The 20,450-nt window shown below is 32.0% G+C and overlaps 1 protein-coding gene across 1 annotated transcript; it reads left to right on the forward strand.

Annotated features, from left to right (window-relative positions):
* The first annotated feature begins 10,303 nt into the window (after window positions 1–10,303).
* On the forward strand, window positions 10,304–11,794 carry LOC113866808 (protein DETOXIFICATION 51-like). The gene has a single exon (XM_027501608.1). The coding sequence runs from the start codon at window positions 10,304–10,306 to the stop codon at window positions 11,792–11,794; it is 1,491 nt and encodes a 496-aa protein (XP_027357409.1).
* Window positions 11,795–20,450: the final 8,656 nt, after the last annotated feature.

Below are 20,450 nucleotides of genomic sequence, written 5' to 3' on the forward strand. Positions count from 1 at the left end.
GTGCAAGAATAACAATGGCTGGTCTTATCATTTTTTGGGTCTACACAGAGGCAGGTCTTGACAGAGTATTTTGTTTGGGAATTATATAGTTTTATATTTTTAGTCAAAGGGATTCATATGGTTGAAATCGTTGTAAGTTTAAAACCCACATGAACCCATGCCTAAGCCCACATTATTGAAGTGCACAAATATTAGGATTGGCCGCGGACCCAAAACTGAGTTTTTGCAGTGGCTTTTATGCAAAAATAAACACAAGTAGAGAATGAAATGAGAGATATTATGTTCATACAATAAAATTTGGAACAAAAAAATTCATACAATAAAACTATGTAATGATTTATATAATCATATTTTTATTTTTCTTCATTATATTTCATTTTATCTGACATTTCTTTCTCTCTCTCTTGTTGAAAAAAAAATGTTGTATAAATAAAAATATCTCCTAAAATAATTAGGTTGGGTCCAGGAAGCTTGAAATTCCATTTGGTGGGTTTCAGTGGTAGGTTATATGCGGAATGCCTCCAAAACACCGTTATTATTATCAATCAAAGTATCAAACGTGACTCATTAATTGCTTTCTCAAAGATTAGGTCTTATTTAACTACCAAAACCAAAATGAATGTATTCTATCCACTATGTGTCTATTTCCACCCAACAACCAACTTTAGGTGGTTTAATCAGTAAAATAGAATGAAAAGAAAATGCACCACCTCTAGTTATCACTCAGAGGATCTTTTTTGCATGTACAGTAGTTACATTTTTTATTCATTTTCTTTAGTGAAAGCTAGATATCAAGATTCTGGATATGTAATTTTTGGATTATGCTATTAACACACTTTGACCTCTATATTCTTTATGATTCTCATAAGTGATATCATTTTTCCTTTTAGCTTGTGTTCTGCTGTATAATCATTTATAGTTTATGCTAAAATATGTAATTCTGCTTGATGGGTGATTTATAGTTCGGAAAAAAATTGAATAGTTATTTCTTTTAGAGAGACATAGGGTAGGAGATATAATCTTAACAAAAAAATTTATTACTACTAATAAAAACTATTGTTAAGTCACACCATGTTGAAGATATTTTATTTAAATGTCCCTTTGAGGATATGGGAATCATTCTCTCTCACCCCACCATTGATATCACCTTTTCTTCCTACATTGAAACTGATTAGACAGAAACCAAATAATCATAGAGTAACTTGGATTGTATGGAAAGAAAATAGGGAAGAGGGTGATGCTTGTATTAGCCAGATGCTACAATTGTTGGTTGCAGAAAGTGTGGGCCACACTTCTACTTAATGATGGTTGGGGACTGAAGATATAACAACTTGGCGAGAGCAACATGTAAATGTGCCATAAGCCACACACTATCCATCCTGAAGCAATTAGTGAATGCGCAAGAGCAGGACCAAAAGTATCCAACCCCTCAACTCACTGTGCTACTGACACTTCTCTTTCAAGCTATAGTTACTTTCAACTCTAATAATTAGATAAAGATATCTCCAAGTAGTTTTCTTGAAATTAGATTATGAAGCAAGCAAACTTTGACCTCAATTATTCTTTGACAGCTTGCTATGATGTTACTAATTAGACAACTTTCTATGTCTTGATAAGCACAAATTTTAAATGTATTTTCTTTTTGAGAAAGTGTTGTGACTGCCTAGACTTGATAGTTGATTTATCAACATTGGTTTTTCTGAGCTTACTAATGTGGTGCTGTTGAATTTGATGTTAAAATGGACTATACATACTCAGTTCCGGCATCAAAGGAACTTTGTTCAACAAGATAACATTATTTTTCATCTTAGACGGGGTTTGAATCACACGCAAGATCACAAAGGGGCGGGAATCACTCACTAAAGCAAAAAGAAAGTTTGTGTTGACTTATGTATATTGGAACCTTTTGATGGTCTCATGGAATTCAATCAGAATGATTCTATAATGACTCATTCCATATGAGCTAATTATAAACCTTTTACATATTGCAGGCAAATTATAATGTGTATAGAACAAAGGAAAGAAAAAAAACTGACCCCCCAAAATCCAACCGTATCCAACTATAATCATTCCATATGTGAAAATGTTCCTTAATTCTTAGATGACTGTATCTACTTTGTCACCACATGATCATCTTTGTAATTCTCCATTGTTATAATGTGTGATGCTGACTTCATTCTTTTCATTATTTGACCAATTTGAGGAACGCAAGACCTCTAGAAATTCAATCTAGAAAGATGATCTTGTGAGCTTTTAACGGTCATCAATTTATTTTTCATGGACCATGCTTCTTCATCATGGACTACTTAATTTATCCTAGAAAAGCATTGATTTTTCAGTTTTGAGGACGACTAATTAGTATGTGGGGTAGAGAGCAATCTCTACTACGTTTAAGGAATTCGCGCTTTATGTTTACCTCTGCAAAAGAAGCAGGATATTGGATCTAATACAACACTCAAAATCCCATTTAAGCAAAAGCTACCCCACATGGTAGCAGTCAGCAATTGCCACACTTATTTTTGTCTTTTGTTTGTGGGTAGGGTATGGCATACTACTATATGGTCGTGTAAGAGTCGGAACTAAGCACTATTACCTCTCAATAATCAAGCCATAGTTGACAATGTTACTGGAAAATGAGTGGTCAAACTTGGAAATGCTTATTGGCTAAAGTGGAAAAGGTGCTGATAAGTGATGACAAGTCTATTTGATTTGTGGTACTATAGAAAAAGCACGTTAGTGTACGTGTATAGGGTGACAAGCCAAGAGCTTGAAGCTTGGTAAAACGGCTCAATGAGGGTGAGCTTTTATGACTTAGCTGAGAAATCTAAAGAAAGTTCATTGATCTTGTGATTTAGACAAGAATGTCTCATGGCCATGTGCACCAATGCGCCCCACGTGGGATATGACATGCGTGTGGGTCTCTCTAACTTCAAGTGGTTTTGTTTTCTTCTTTTCTTTGATAGTTATGGTAAGTTACAGCACGTTCATACTAACATATATAGCTTCCAAGTAAGGAAAGGAAATGTAAGAAACAAAAGGAAAATCAGCCTTACACACAGAAAAAAAAGAAGTTACAAAAAATGTTAAATTAAAAGTACATGGATTTATATTAATTGCAAGCTGAGCTGAAAGGAAGTAGTACTGTACTTTTTTTGAGGTATTTCTATGACATGTACACGTCCTTGAGAATTATGAGAACCCTCTTTCTCTCTGAAATGGACACCAATGTACTGGGGTCTGCGCATGAGCTGTGCTTGTTAGGCAAGTAGCTGGCTCTGCAAAGACCCTTACGAGACACCCTCTCATTCATCACGTGCCTTTTTTCTTTTCTAGATAGCCCTCTTTCTTAATTTCATTTGACATTTATGGCTTATGATTTATGAGTGAACAATGTGGACATGTTTCTTATTTTCTTGATATATAAACTTGAAACACATATGTCCATTGGTATGTTGACCTTTTGTAAGCTTAAAAGCAGTCTAAGATTCTAGATAGATTTGATTTTCAATGACTCCTTCCCAAATGTCTATGTGCTAATATTCCTCAAGTCTTGTCACTTTTGAATTATTCTACTTTCCCCCCCTCTTTTGATGGCCCTCAGAAGAAGATGATTATAAACTACAAACTACACATCCTTGTGCAGCTGTTCAAGAGAACGCTTTTGATTCTCAAATTTTAACATTTTCCCCTTATTCTCTAGCTAGGGCAATATAGCTTGGTGTGATTGTGTTGTGTTCATATACCTTTAGGTAACCTTTTTGCTGTGCAAGGCTTTTTGGCCATGAGGGCTTAGTCCTAAAAGTGTTCTTATAGAAGGAAAACGAGGGTGTGGTGATCTAAGCTCCTGCTTTTGGCTATTTACCATGTCTGGGGGTCATGCCAAGTGTACCATCATAGGCATTGAATTCTGTTTCGTTTGCAAATATGTGACATCTTAATATTGAATTCCACAGCCCCACCAGAAATGGCACATAGGAAAGAAAAGTTTCCAAGGCCATGTTAAGTTACAACATGTCAAATTTATAGTCTCTTTATGGCCAACCCAACTAAAAAAAGTGAAGTCAATTCAAAGGCATGTGAAAAATTATCAATGTTATCTGCTTCCAAATAATGCATCTTGGACCCCATACACAGCCGTTGAGAAAAGAAAATACTTTGTAGTGGTACTACTACTATTTTATTTATAGCTCGCCGCTATGTATATATATATATATATATATATATAGATAAATACAAACGTATTCGCTTACAGGAACATAACAAAAGCAAGTGTTGTAAGAAGATAAACTATTAAATGCAATATTTATGACCTTTTTAAAGCGAGTTGATCTCACATTTAAATCAGTGCTGGAAATCTCTGCCCATCTTTCGACAAGGAAAATGTTTATTTAACCAAAAGATCGATTTAATATATGTTACAGCAAATTCATAATCTGGCCACGATATAGGGATATTAATTACAAATTTCCTTTATGTATTTTGATGTCTATTAATAAAGTCACTGTTTTCATCAGTTTCTGTTGCTTAATGGACATGTATACCATGCACTAATGAAAAGAAATTAAGGATTTTTTTTTTCAAGAACAGCCATATTTCTGAGAATCCTTTACAACCGGCCGGGCAAGCGGAGATGAGGACATACATATATCTAAGTGTAGACGAATAGTTATCATTATTTTATATTTACTTTAGATATGTGTAACATATCTCTATATATATGTATGCATGCATGTAATATAGATATATGTATGCATATATATTTCATATTTATATGCCAAGAAGCCAATATAATATAAACTAGCGAGTAAGATGCCAGAAGAACAATTTGATAATTCAATTTAATATATATTGAAATGGTGAAAGGAAGAATCAGGAAAAGGCAGACATAAGCAATAAACAAAAAAATACAAGTTCAAAGGCAGAAGTAGTTGTTATCCTACAGAACCTCCCAAATTCATGTGCCTCCATGATCAAGTAGCTATGGATTGCCACACCATAGCTTGCTCATAACCCAAGAAAAGATGCCCCACTATATGACTTCTGAATCAGGGTCCCACCCCACCCACTGCCCAATAAGAATGAGCCTGTTCCCCAAAACCAAACCCTCAAGGTTCTACTTCTACACCTTTTAAATTATAATTGCCACATCAACATTTTCACATAAGTTATACTTAAATATGATTGGTTTAGAATCTTGGGAAATAGTAGCTTTACTCACTTATGTAACTAAAAACATGAATATAAAAATATTATGTTGGCACCGTCCTTAGCTTAATCATATAGGTATTTTGCAGCTCAAGACATATTAACTCTAAATTGGTAGCTTTGTTTAAGTGGGGTTATTATTATTATTATTTCCTATGATTCCACATATAATATAGGCATCTTGGGTGAGTAGATGGCAGAAACATCTAATTACCAAACTTAGCTTAGCACGCAAAAGAAAGGAAGAAAAAAATTAAGCAAAAAAAGAAAGAAAGGTTTTAAGAGGATAACAGAAGCAGCAGAAAAGTTTGAATAGGTAAAATTGGGAGGCACAAGTGGTTAAATAGTTTACGTGGCATTATGTGGGCGCTGGGTCCAAAGTGTGGAGAAGAGATTTTGGGGCAGTGGGACAATGAAGTAATGAGGCACAACACAACAACACTGCATTATGTGCACAGGGTTGAGCAGTGAGCTTCCCCTTATGGTAGAAAACAAAAAGAAGAAGTGGTGCCTCCCAAGTGTGAGACTGTTAAGTGCTGTCAGATGAAGGGTGGTGGGGACTACCATGCATAGTGCATACTTATATTTTTTGCGTCACACTTTCTTCCCTGAGTTTAAGTTTCACAGCCATTGATGATACTACTAAAATAAAAATTAAGACAATTTTAACTTCATAAGTGAACTTTTGAAATTAAGTTTTAGCTTAATTCTAAGATGGTATCAAAACTTATAATGAATAGAAAAATAAATTGAGTCACTACCCTTGACAAAGACAAAGTGATCTAGTATATACTGAAGTATAACTATAACAATCTTTACTTTATGACTTAACTCTGAGCATTGAGTTAAGAATTATTCTAAATTTAAGACCCTACAAAAAAAAATTCACCACTTTCTGTATGTCTTCTTCACAGCTTCTCTAGACAATGACTACTAACCATTACCCTTATGATCAATTCTCTCTCTTAATATGACACACACAAATAAAAGCGTGTAAGCGACAATAACAGTTAACAGGACCAACTCAACAAGACAAGGACAGATAGAAAGAGAAACAAGGTAAATAAAATACTAAATAGTACTAATGTGGCCAATTGATGAGAGGATGTTTCATGTTTCCTTCCAACCATCTGTTTGTGAAAACGGGAGCGTACTGTGCACTGTGCAGGCTTTGGGTCCGTTAATTGCGCACGCACCCATGTGATTGTGAGCCAACTTGGTCACCACCGTTTTTACATATCCAATCACATTACTCATCTCTTTTGTTCATGTAATCATGCATGATTTTGATACCTATCTACCTCTTTCTTTATTTTATTGTTTCCTTCTTCCAAGCATAAATAAAACGACTTCATCTTAGCCCCAGGAATTCCACCCAGCTAATAATAATAATGCCACATTCGGTGAACTTGAATCGTTTTTAACTTTGCACTGTTTCTACTACTGTTTGCAGTTTTGCATGCAACACTTTTTACTGCTAGTGAGGGGTGTTTCATGTGTGTGTGACACTAAAATTCCAAGGGAATTGTGAAATGGGAAACTCAAGATTTGTGGTTGTTCATGAGTGTGACAAATTGTGACGTGAAACTATATTGAGTTTCGGTTTGGAAGATTTTAATTTAATTAGCCAAACCAAAAGGCAATGGAGTGTTTGGGACGTTAAAAAAAATAAACAACCAAACCTAAGTTATGGACATATGATAGTGAAGTCCCCCAAATTTAGTTTGATGTTGCTTTTGCTGACGTGTTTTCCTTTTGCTGGGGTCCATGCAAATTCCTTTCCATTAGCTCAATCGCACTTCAATTTTCATAACATGATCACTTGTTAAGGCTTTCGATCTACCGGTCTAATTAATTAAACTATAAGGAATTAATATTTAATAATTTTATTTTACATATAAACATATAAATAAATAATTAAAAAGGATTTATCATTTAAACAAAATTATACGTATAATCAAGGATATTTATTTGTTTAGATGAAATTAAGAAAAATAAATAAATAAAATTAAAGAGGATCAATTTGAAAAAAAATAAAATTAAAGCTCTAAAATAAAATATTACATGAAATCAGAAAACTTTAAAAAATTACTTTTGGTTTCGATCTTCTTCATTCAACTATGTTTCGAGAATTTTGTTTAAAAAGTAAAAGCATACCATACTTTCCTATTCAATAATTTTAACGGAAATGAATTTCTTATCATTTAATGGGACTTATATAATTCTGTTTTTGAATTTAATCACTTAATATATATTTTTGTTCTTTAAAGTAAAGAGTTTGTAAGTTTAAAATTTGTAAAAGTGTTGACTAGTTGACAAAATTTTCTTATCAAGTTACCAATTTTAAATTACTTTGTTTTAATTTTCAAAAGACAAATAAGTATAAAACAAAGTTTAAAAGAATTATCTATTTGAAGGATGAAATTCTATACTAATTCTTTAAAATAATTGGAAGGTGTAAAGTAGATGTGTCACCATTTGAATATATATTTGAACACGAATGTATCATGTTTGCAAATTGCATGATGGAACTATAATTAATGATTCAATGGTGGTAAAACATATATAAAGAGTATCATCAAATAAATGATTAAATTTAATTGTGATGATTAAATAAAAAGTGATAAAATAAATAGTTAAAACATAAAAGTGTTGATTTTTTTAAAAATTACTTATAAAAAAATAAAGATGAGAGAATGGAGGAGGGCCCTCTCAAGTATAAGGTAACCTCATCCCTGTACTTACATTGTAACGAAAAATATTATTTTGTATTTAATTTTTTTATCCCGTTTATGTTCTAGTAGTTAATATTAATAATTTTTAATTTTAATTTTCAAAAATATAAATAAAATAGACATCTACTTAAAATAATCATGACTTCCATTTTCCTTTATAGCGTGTATTTTTAATCAACAACAAATCTAAATGTAATTATACCAAAATATATCACATTTGGTCGTCAATGATAGCAATATTATATAACTTGTTTAAGATTCGTGTAATCGACTGTTTGTCAACTTGTATGTTATTTTAGTAAGAAATCAAATAAACAAAAGTTCTTCTAAAAGAATAGTTTAAAAAGATTGAAAAGAAAAACTCTTTTACACATATGATATATTCTTTTATTTTGTTGAATTTTTTTAATTATCACGCAAATTGTGTAAGGAAAAAGCTACATTGGCAACAGTTGAGCACAATTCACAAGCACAACAGAATGTCGGAATGATAATTTGTAAATATCCCATTATTTTAATGTTTTAAAAAAATTGCTTAAAATAATTGAACAAATAAATATCCCCTGCTAATAGATTTTGCACAATATCTCAAGACACGTGTCACAAAATAAAAAACAAATTAATAACACGGGAGAAGAATGCATGCAATAATTACTTTTAAAAATAATTTAAAGTTATAATCTAAAATAGATAATTTGATTTGATACAATATTTTCATAAACACGTGTTAAAAAATATATAAAATTAATTGAAAAATATTTTAAATATATAATATAAAAATATCAGATAGTGTGATAATTAGTTAATTTTGATTGTTGAGAGAGTAATTGTAGCATTTCCTCCTTTATCTTTGTGATAGGAAAAAAAAATTACCCATTTTACTGTCTCTAAGCCCAATTCAGAAGACAAGCCTGGGCTGGACCTAACAACTACTGCAGCTGCAGTGAGGAATAGAATCTACTGTCTCAAGACCCACGTGTGAGCCTCACGTGCTTGGCTTTCTCGTTATTTGTTTATTGTTTGTACTACATTAATAAAGTAAAAAGAGTATTTATAAAATCAAATCGACTAATAAGATATCAACCCACTAATTAGTGCTTAATCCATTGTGACCTATTTTATTAATAAATCCGAGGAAAAAAATAGGCATTTAAATTCCAACCTTCCTTGCGTTACTCACTCTCATTCTATTCTATCAACTCCAAATTTGTGGCCAAAGTCAAACCTAATTTGATGTGTGATCAAGGAAGCAATAAAAAGCATTACGATGATGACAAAATTTTAGGAATATGAATACTGTGTTTTATTATAGCGTGGTGTTTGTCTCCCCGAAAAAACATTGTCTTTTAGGTGTTAACTTCTTGAACTAAATTAATAAGCGTGCAAGATAACACAGCCATTTTAAAAGAAAACACGAGACAAAAACATTATTTAGTGTTTGACCCGCAAGATTATATTCTTATTTGTGACATGTTTTCCTTTTTTTTGCGTTTAGTTAACTATAACCACAGAGCAAGACGTAAAGCGTTTCTAGGTTTACGGATTATTAAAATCTTAATTAGTGGAATCAAAACATTCTTTCTTTGTGATTATATAATTAGTGCGTTCAAGTCCAATGCTCTTATTTGACTATTGTATCAATGCCACTGTTCCTTTTTTAAAGATTTTTCTTATAGAAATAGAAATAATAACTAAAGGGTTATGCAGGGATGCTTCATGAGCGGAGTCAGGAGTCATGAGTCATGAGGCTTGACATGGCTGAACAGCGAGCAGTGCAGCTGAGGAAATATCACAAGGCACAGAACATTTCCGTTTTTGGGAATTGTTCCTTTCAGTACTACACTGACATTGTGGCATATTTTTACTTTTTATTATATTAACAGCAGCAAAAAACTTTTACATTTAAAAGAAAAAACAAAAAAGGAGAAAATAATTGTTATCCATTTATGAAACATATACTTAACGAGAAATATGCAAAACATTGAAAAAAGTAATAAAAGAGAAATAGAGTTGGGTACTTGAACCTGGACATACGGTGTTTAAACTTGTCTTTCGAAAAACAGAGAGTAATGCATATAAAAAATTGACTTAAGGGTTTAGATGTCAACCTTCCATTCCATGGCTGAGGCAACGGGGAGCACGAAGTGATTTTTATTTTATTTTTTAAAAAAGTCGGAAAAATTTAAATAAAATAAAATAAAATAAAAGAGAAAATAGGGAGATTGAATAAAAATGGTCTATTTATAGAGAGGCATCCTTCTCACACACCTCACTCGCACCAAGAAAATCCATTTCATGAGCAGTGCTCTTTCTCCCTGAAAGCCACAGCATCTTATAACAACTTTGTTCATTTCCGAATAAACATGTGCGAATCAAAGACTGTTAGAACTAAAACAGAGCATGAGCAAGTTGATCCGGAAAAGCAAAGAGAGTGGGTGACACGCTCCACAATGTCGGAGATGATAAGCGAAACAAAATCGCTGTGGGTACTGGCGTTTCCGACAGCGCTAACGGCACTCATTTTCTACGGACGTTCGATGATGTCGATGTTGTTCCTGGGACACATAGGAGACACCGAACTAGCAGCAGGGTCCCTAGCAATAGCATTTGCAAACATAACAGGTTACTCTGTTCTCTCAGGACTATCGCTAGGAATGGAACCACTGTGTTCCCAAGCCTTCGGAGCAAACCGTCCAAAGCTTCTATCTCTAACGCTTCAACGGTGCATCATATTCCTAATCGCTTCTTCAATCCCCATTTCGCTTCTATGGCTCAACATGTCAACTATATTCATCTTCCTTAACCAGGACCCTGTCATCACCCGCAAAGCACAAACCTACCTCGTTTTCCTTCTACCAGACCTCGTTACCAACTCCTTCCTCCACCCAATCCGCGTTTACCTTCGCGCACAGGCCGTCACCCACCCGGTCACGTTAGCGTCTCTCGCCGGAACCCTTCTTCATCTTCCTTTAAATTTGTTTCTCGTTAAACGCGGCGTGGCCGGTGTCGCCGCCGCTTCCGCCGCCTCCAGTTTTTCCATTCTGGTCTTGTTGGTACTCTATGTCTGGATAAGTGGGGTCCACCGCGACACGTGGACGGCGCCGAGCCGAGAGTGTTTCAGCGGCTGGGAGCCGCTGCTTCGGCTGGCTGCGCCGAGCTGTGTTTCCGTTTGCTTGGAGTGGTGGTGGTATGAGATCATGATCGTGCTTTGTGGGCTCCTTGTGGACCCCACTGCCAGCGTGGCAGCTATGGGGGTTCTCATTCAAACGACGTCGTTGATCTACGTTTTCCCTTCGTCGCTCGGGCTCGCCGTGTCCACGCGCGTGGGGAACGAGCTCGGCGCGAATCGGCCTTCGCGGGCCAGGATGTCGGCGGTCGTCGCGGTGTTTTTCGCCGCCGTCACGGGGTTCTCCGCGGTGGTTTTTGCGTCGGCAATGAGGCGGCGGTGGGGGAGTATGTTCACTGGAGACGAGGAGATTCTGCGCCTGACGGCGGCGGCGCTGCCGATTTTAGGGCTGTGCGAGCTCGGAAACTGCCCGCAGACGGTGGGTTGTGGCGTGGTTAGGGGGACGGCGCGGCCGAACGTGGCGGCGAACGTGAACCTCGGGGCGTTTTATTTGGTTGGGATGCCAGTGGCTGTTGGGCTTGCGTTTTGGCTCGATGTGGGTTTCTGTGGGCTATGGCTGGGCCTGTTGTCGGCCCAGGTTTGTTGTGCGGGCCTGATGTTGTACACGATTGGGACCACTGATTGGGAGCTCCAAGCCTGCCGGGCCCAGTTACTGACGTCCCTTGATGAGTCCGGGATGGGATCAGACGGCCAGAAACAACCGTTGATTTCCGTTGTGGAAACTTGATCAACGTTGACTTGACGGTGTAATATTCTTTTTTTTCTTTTGGTTTTGTAATTTTTATATTAAAAGGAAAATGTGAAATAGCATTATTTTTTCACCGCTGCTTTTTTGAGCGAATTGGTGTTGACTGGGTACAAATTATGGATAAAAGAGATTATGTTTCTCTGTCTTTTTCATCATCTATTTATTTGTACCAACATTTTTTCTTTTTTTATTATTTTATTTCTTATCTCTTAAATGCAAATAACAATTGTGGCTCTTCCTCTTATATCAACAATATATTCGAAACCTCATCGGCACACATTTTAATATTACACTTTTTTGTTCTTATACTATATTCAATGAGTTTTAGGATCATTTATGTTGCTGCATATCAGCAACATTTTCTCTCGAGTTAAACTCTTAATCATTCACCGTATACTTGTTTTAAATCTAATCTTAAGATAGATCTTGCTCATGATCATGATCATCATCTTGATCCCTCAATGAAGAAGATCTATGGCCACAAACATATGATCTGTTGTACCAGTGGATCTTCAGCATTTTGAATCGCTAGTTAATGTTAGTAATATGGCAAAAATGTACATACGCTTCAGTACACAGGCGTTGAGTGTAAAATGAGGGAATCAAATGCACTTAGACAACATCCACAGTAACATCACAGTACACGCCTTCTCAAACTATATCAGAAAAACTTTGCCAATTAATACTCTTTTTATTGTTGGTTAAATTTTATTAAAATTTTAAAAATAAAAAAGTATTAATTTAAGAGTAAAAAATAAGACTCACTTAAATTTTATAGTTTTCTCTTTATCCCATTAATCAATTAAAACATATTATAAATCTTATTTTTATATTAATTATTACAAAAATGAATATTCTTGTTAATATATTAATTTAAAATTAAATGACAGCGTAAACATATTAAAAAATTTATTATTATTATTTCTTATCTTATGCTGAGCACATATTAAAAAAATTATATTTTGTTATCACCTGTCATACATGGAAGTAATGTTACTTCCATCTCTTTTATTTCTTTATCTTTTAATGTATTTACACTTTAGATGTCTATTGTAACCAAGGGTATACTGAATGTAGAGGATTTTTTATTGAACAATTTAATGAGGATACCTAAATGCGTTTTTTTTATTAATGTTTTTGTGTGTATTTTAAATGTGTGTGTGTATATATATATATATATATATATATATATATATATATATATATATATAATATAAATAAAAGATAAAAAAATCGTATATAACATTACATGTAATATCAGAATTTAGTGCTTAAAATAATGAAATTGGTGAATGTAACGCGAGGGAAAAGTAATTATTTGATACTATAATATAAGATGAATCCGTCCTTTCTCAATCTCTCTTTCATTTGAAGGCCGATAAAATAATATTCTACATAAGATAAAATAAAAACGAGAATGCTCCTCCACCTTGTTCATGCTAGAAAACTAGTTGAAAGACATCACAAGATGTAATTTAAATAAGGCCATTTTTAAAAAAAATTGATGTAATATAATTATAAAAAATAAACAACATTAAAGGAGTATTGAAAGTGGTTAAATATTTAAAAATGAAAGTTAAAAAAATGATTATATTTAATAAAAGTAAGTTTACTGAGTGAGCTTGTAATTTATTGTCTTGGTCAATAAATTTATAAATTTATTTGATTAATAATGAAAAAATTTATAACTCTTAAAAGTTAAGTTTTCAAAAACTATTTAAAGTATTATTTAATTTTTTAAAATTAATTATCAATATTTATATTATATTTTTATCTTTAAAAAATAGTTTACCTATTATATAATTAAAATTTTATATATATTAATTTTAATTTTTTTCTCTTTATATTCATAATTTTTTCGTTCATTTTTTTATTTAAATATATTTTATATTAAAAAATATAAATTTTTATTTTTATATAATTAATTATAAATAAATAAAATAAGTAATAACTAATTATAATATTACATATTTTTTAAGTCATTCAATAAAATAACTAATTTATTAAATAAATTTAAATCTATAAATTACTTGTACAATTCTAAATTTTTAGTTATAAATTCACCATTTTGAACTGGCTTTTAACATTTAAAAGCTAAAGAAAACATAAGAGAAGGTAGAAAAGTAAAAAAGGCAGTGAAATTATGCATTCCATGGTACTGATAGTATTCTTCTGAACTTGAAGGAAGTGAGTGAGTGAAAGCCTTATCTTTTGGCAGCGAGAAGGACGCACAGCGACGGTTGCGCTGTCACCTCCACTCAAGTACTCTACGGAAGATATTCATTCATTTCAAATCATTATACCCTTTTCATTTTTATCCATATAATCAATCTTATATCCTTTTATAATTAATAAACAAAAATATTACTTAAAAGTGTTTCAAGAATGTTTAAATTTATACCTCTTCACGGTTGCTATTATAAGGATGATTTCCTCATCATTAGCTGTGTGGAAATTATAACTAGTACGAATCCCATGTTCTGCACAATCGTACCAAACAAAACAGGCATCAAAGCGTGATAAATATTTCTTCAAACTTGATTGTTTACAATGTTTTTCAATTGAGATTACATTAGCTTTCTCTCAGATCTTCCCACTTGAAGAAGACGATTAATTTTGGTTCTTGTGAACACAAATAACGAATTCCAACTCATGTATGCATATGAATTGAAGCGTTTTCAACTCAACGCTCAAAAAGGAAGAAACGAGATTGCATGAAAATGGAATATAGGAATTTGGGCACGACCCTCAGAGGTTTTATTTAAAACTTCCAATTATTAAATTTCTTTTGAATAGAATCTGTGTTCCAATATCCAAAAAGGGAAGAAGTGGTTGATTTTGCGTCCCCATGAAAGAGATAATGAAGGCGAGAGAGGAAACATAGGGTATAATGAGAAGGGTTGGGTATGGTCTAAAGAGACCAATTGATGATAGAGAAGAGAGCCATAGAAGCCAAACAAAATAGCCTTTTGTCTGTTTATTCAGCAACACCAACTTTTTCCGCAGAGAACGCACGAGGGGTTATCAGTTCATTACACCCTTGCTTTTAACATTTTTATCTAAATTAATTATTTAATGTGAAGTTATTTTAATTTAATTTACATTATTATGTTTTAAAATATATTTATGTTAAATATTTTTTAAAAAAAATTGTAGTTTATAGTGTAAAGAAATAAAAAAGGAAAGCCCATGTCATCTTGTTCTTGTTGATTCATATATTTGAATGTATCTACCTCTTTCCACGCTACTCAGATGTACCAGTGAGTCTCTGTTGGAGATTTCATGTACCCAAAGATAATGAATGCACCTTCCCTCGACCCATTGCATTTCATTTCACTCCATCACCCGTCAATTTCAGGCCTAAATTTCTGCATCACATGTGAAAAGCATAGTGGACCAGTTAGTACTAACCCGTACTTCACCTCTCTAGGGGTTTATCTCTTTTTTAACTGGTCATGCTTCCTATCAAATCTCATTGCCTAGCTACAAGATAGATCCCTATTCCATCAAAGATAAATTGTACCTACTAAAACATAATTCGAGAAGATGATCTTGCAACTTGCAAAAGAGAATTGTCGTTAGGTCCATGAATCAAATCAATTAACTCCAATTTAAATGATTAATTCTAATTTTTATCACTTCTTTTGTAATAATATGGGTCGTTTGAGCTTACAACTTTTACTTATTAACCCAAAAATTTTATCTACTTTTTATAGTATATTTTTTTCAGAAAAAGTATATGCAGTCCCCTCTCTAGCTTTGAGTTGCTTCTCAAATGCTTCGGATATTTGAGGGGATATTTCATCCAACCTTCCAACGAATGATTCCTTGATAACGTACTAGCTTCGTGATGCATGCATAGCAGGTTCACATAAATGCAACAATGACTTCGTAAATATGCAGTAGTTGGCATGATTTACGTTCAAACCCAAACGAAAAAAGGTTGGGTTTAAAAGTAACGTAGCGTGCATTTGAAACTATATTAAGAAAAGTTGTAAATATATATCTAATATAAACATTATAATCAATAATATTAAAATAAATATAACTATATATTATATATATTTAACCAGACGTGAATTTATATATGCTCGTAATAAGATTGTGTTTGAAGTTGCAGAAAAGTCAGACATTTTTTTTTATCAATATATATTTATATTTTACGGAGAAAAGAATGTCACACAAGATGTTGGTACTTTGATAACCTTTTCTTTCTGGATGTCTTAAAGAAACCTTCTAATTTAGAACATGTCAACGAGATTTGTTTGGTTTATGATATCCCAATTAAGGTTTGTAGGACGTGATTCTTGTAAACAATTTGACTTTGTGTTTTGATCAATTCCTCTTGCTTCATCTTGTACGCATGTTGTATTAATTGACTTATCGATCGTGTCAAATTTGAATATAATACAAAGAGCATCTGGTACATTTTTTTTTTCATTCTTGAGAATCATATTTTTCAGAAATCATGATTTCTAAAAAACTTGCAACCACATTAAGGGTAAATGGTTTGAAAATGAAAATCAGTCGCTTAATTAATTAGTAGTCACTTGTACTTTTATCCACCCAAAAAAATATATTGTACTTTCCAGCTACATTTATATATATCAGCATATTTTATGGAATATGTATCAGTATTCTCGTGAATATTGTGTCCTGGAATGTTACTTCAAATAAATTTGTAACATGTACCATTTAACATTTTCAAATGCTTTTTCAATTTAAATTCAAATAATAAAATAGAAGAAGTGAGAGTTGAAGTTAATGTTTTCAAAATAATAGCCATTCTCATGTCATGGGAAAGAGTATATTCGCCCCTCATCTTAAAAATAAAGATCTCATTTTCATGTTCATCGATAATACTTATACGTGAATATTTTTATGATTTTTTAAATCAAATAAGTGAATGACGTTGTATTTCCAACTCTAAATTGCTAAGAAACAACCTAGTAATCTTTGAAATAAACACAATTTAAGTGATATCTCAATGTTCATTGTGTTCTAATTAAATTAAATGAATTATAATATCACTGAAAATCATCCCTGCCTTACCAATCTAATCAATTTCTTCATCAATTGATTTGAATTCTGCCCAAACTGTCTCCTCAAAACCTTACGGTGCGTTTTGTCTATGCAATGTTTTTTGTCTTAATATTTATATAAAAAATATACTTTCTAATTATTCTTTTTTCAAAACTTAATAAAAATAGTGAAAACATTGTTTTTACAAATATGTGTTTTAATAATTATCTATTAATGAAAAATTATTTTCCATAAATCAAATGTATCATAAATTTTGTAAAAAAAAAAAGGTAATTGAAGTCAATAAACTTCAATAAGAATATTTAAACAGAACCAATAAGTAATAAGAATTAAATCAACAATAATAAGAATAAAAGAAAATGGAAAGTCATAATAAAAAAGCTAATTAAATATAAGTTCAATATTATTAAAACAATTTATATTATATCAACAAATGTTTGACCTAAGTAATACATGTTTAACTCCTTTCAAGTGCTGTAAAAAATTAAGATTTGTAAAAAAAACTCAGTCTAAATAAACAAAGTCACTGCTATAAGATGTGAATTTTTATATTTTAATTAGTCTATTTGATTGTTTGATAATTATTTCGAAAATTTAAAGATATTTGACATTCATAGTTTGCTTTTTTTTAGAGCAAATAAAGAGTTGACTTCATTTGAGGACAATATATAATTATATACCGACATTAGTTAAGATTAGCTAGGTCACTTCTGATAGCAACAAACTCACTAAGTGAAGGATCTTATTAATGAGGCCTACTCACGTGCCCAGCCATGCATGTGGCCACACATGGCGGGTTTAATTGTGAGGCCACTATGTTAATTATGGAGCTTTAGTGCCATTATACATTACTTTATGCATCATGCTCCACACACTTTATTGCAATTGACGAGACAAACATGCCATATGGCTACTTAGAACTGGCAACTTGCAAGTTGAAATTGAAATTGAAAATTGTACAATTGAGTGAATAGCAGCTCCTCATGCAGATTATTGATGTCAATGATCTTGCTCAACGTGTGGTCATAGTTCCCAAAAAAAAAAAAAGTTTGCTAGCAACACCTTTCTTTTACTTCAGCACAGGTTATTTATTTTCAAATATGATTGAACTAATGATAGTATAATTTCATATTCATTAACTCTCTTCTCAATTTTTTTCTTATCAGAGTTTAAGATTGTCATAAATCACTAATTTTACTAAAAATTAATAGTGTGATTAAGTACCTATATATCAACTACTGTCAAGGAATCTCAAGGTTTTAAAAAAGTGTAATTGTAATGGGCGAAAGACTGACTAGCCAAACCCTCATCATTGGCAAAATTTCAAACTGGGCTAATCTCCTGGGAAAATTTATATTAATTGTCTCAAAATACATTAAAATGAATCATTTTCGGATGATATTATTTTATGTTTGGTTAGTCATGTTAGGTGATTTCAGTCTCTCTTTGCATCTATCTATCTAAGATTTTTTTTTTGGGGGGGGGGGGGGTAAAAATGTTATTAATTATTTTTTTAAAAAGAAAAATGAGTAGTAACTTACTAACTTTATGGATTTTTAAATGGCAAAATTAAATTTTATTAAATGAGTACAAGGAATCCCAACTCGAAACTTTCTATAACATTAAGCTATACATGTTATAATATTAGTATTCTGATCATTAAAAAAATTGAAACCACAACAAAATTAGGTTTAACGTAAGCCATGACCAAAATTGAATGCAATCTATAACTTTTCCTCATAAAAAACAAGTTATTTCTAACCCTATCATGATTTGTGCCCCCCCCCCCCCCCCCTTCTCCCTCCTCCTCCTCCTCCTCTTAGAATCATAGGTTCAAAGTAAAAACATTGCGTTGATGTCAGTCAATGTCAAAAGTAAACATGCATATGTTTACATAAATTATTAAATCCAATAAACTTGCATAAGAAGCTTGCATATCGCTATGGGCCTAGCTAGCGTTTCTCACGAGCAAGGGATAGTTAGGAAGAAGGTCAATTATTTGCATAATCACGTTTAAAGAATCAGTAGATACCTTTGAGCTAGGGTCATGGTGGCTATATCTAGCTAGCTAAGATCACCTCTTGTGCCAAAAATTAATTTTAAGGGACAAATTGAAAGCATAGAAAGAAAGTAAAGCTAATTGATGAACGAACTGGTTAGAGACAGTATCATTTTGCATCATCATGCTTCTCACATGGCTAACCTTTTGAGTGACCAACCAATCTAATATCTCTTATACCACTTTCTTTGTCCCCTTATCTAAACCTTCACTATCTTTAATTCCTTTTTCTTTTCCCCTACAAGATCTCTGTGCCTATGCCTGTAAAACACTATTCATGATCCCATTTATTAATTTAGAGAAAGAAGAAGAAAAATATGCTTATCTAGCTATCTGTTCATATTAAAATTTAAGACTATTAATCATTATTTTTTATTAATATAATTTTGTTCATATAAAATATTCATATTATTTAAGTAAAAGAAGGAAAAAAAACTTATTAGTTAAAGTAAATTAGTAAATTTAACAATTAAGTTTAACGAATAATTAAATTCTTTAGTTTGTGCAACTTTTCCTATTTAAGTAGATAAATAAAACTAAAGTCAGCAACACTAAGTATCAAAATTAAATGTTTATACCACTTAATTTTATTTTATAAAATTAATCAATACAACTATTTATTTGAAATTTCTTATCAAATAAATTAATTTTATAAATTTTTATACAAAATAAAATTAATGAATATTTTATCATATTTTTATTTTAACAGATAATATATTTTTAAAATATAAATATAAATATTTAAATTATATAAAATTTAATATATATGATCATAAAAATAATGTAAAATGAATTAATAGTTAAATTAATTAATCTTGTATCCTATAAAAATTATTAAATAGTATAAATATTAAAATTTGAAAGTAATATTAAAGGATCTAACTGGTAAAATCAGAGCAGTATAATTTTGTCATAAAGATCGAAAAATAAAGCATTATTTCTTCCCAAATATATCTATGATGACCAACCAACTAACCAACATCATGATCACCATCCAGACCATTTGCATCATGGCTCTATCTGTTTGAAAGAAACCCTATATGGCCTCTGCCATGAAATTATAAACACAGTGCTTAGATAGCCCATGTAGAGATGGCCTCTGCTAACAGGCATGGAATATTCTCCTCTCTCACTATATTTGCATGTCTATCTATCTAATCTAGCTAAAGTCCTAAAGCTACACGAATGAAGGGCTAGTTTTCCATGATTTCCTCAACAGACTGTGTCTTTTTTGTTTCTCAAGTTGGCTTGACATGTCCCCTTCACAACTCACAAGGCTTCATTTGGTATCATACCCAATAAAAAATAATGTGCGATCGAAAGATTTACCATTCTCTGTGTTTAGTATTGTGTAAAATCAATAAAAGAAAAAACAAATGATCTTTTCATCCACTATTTTGCTTAGATGAATAACAAAAAGAATATTATATATATATATATATATATATATATATATAATGTTTTTTTTTTATATTTTTAGTATAATTTAGTAGTTTTTTTTCAATTTATTTGTGTTTCGGCTTACTTTTCTAA

Source organism: Abrus precatorius, unplaced genomic scaffold, assembly GCF_003935025.1.
Source record: "Abrus precatorius isolate BTA unplaced genomic scaffold, Abrus_2018 Scaffold5, whole genome shotgun sequence".
In the NCBI taxonomy this organism is placed as follows: domain Eukaryota; kingdom Viridiplantae; phylum Streptophyta; class Magnoliopsida; order Fabales; family Fabaceae; genus Abrus; species Abrus precatorius.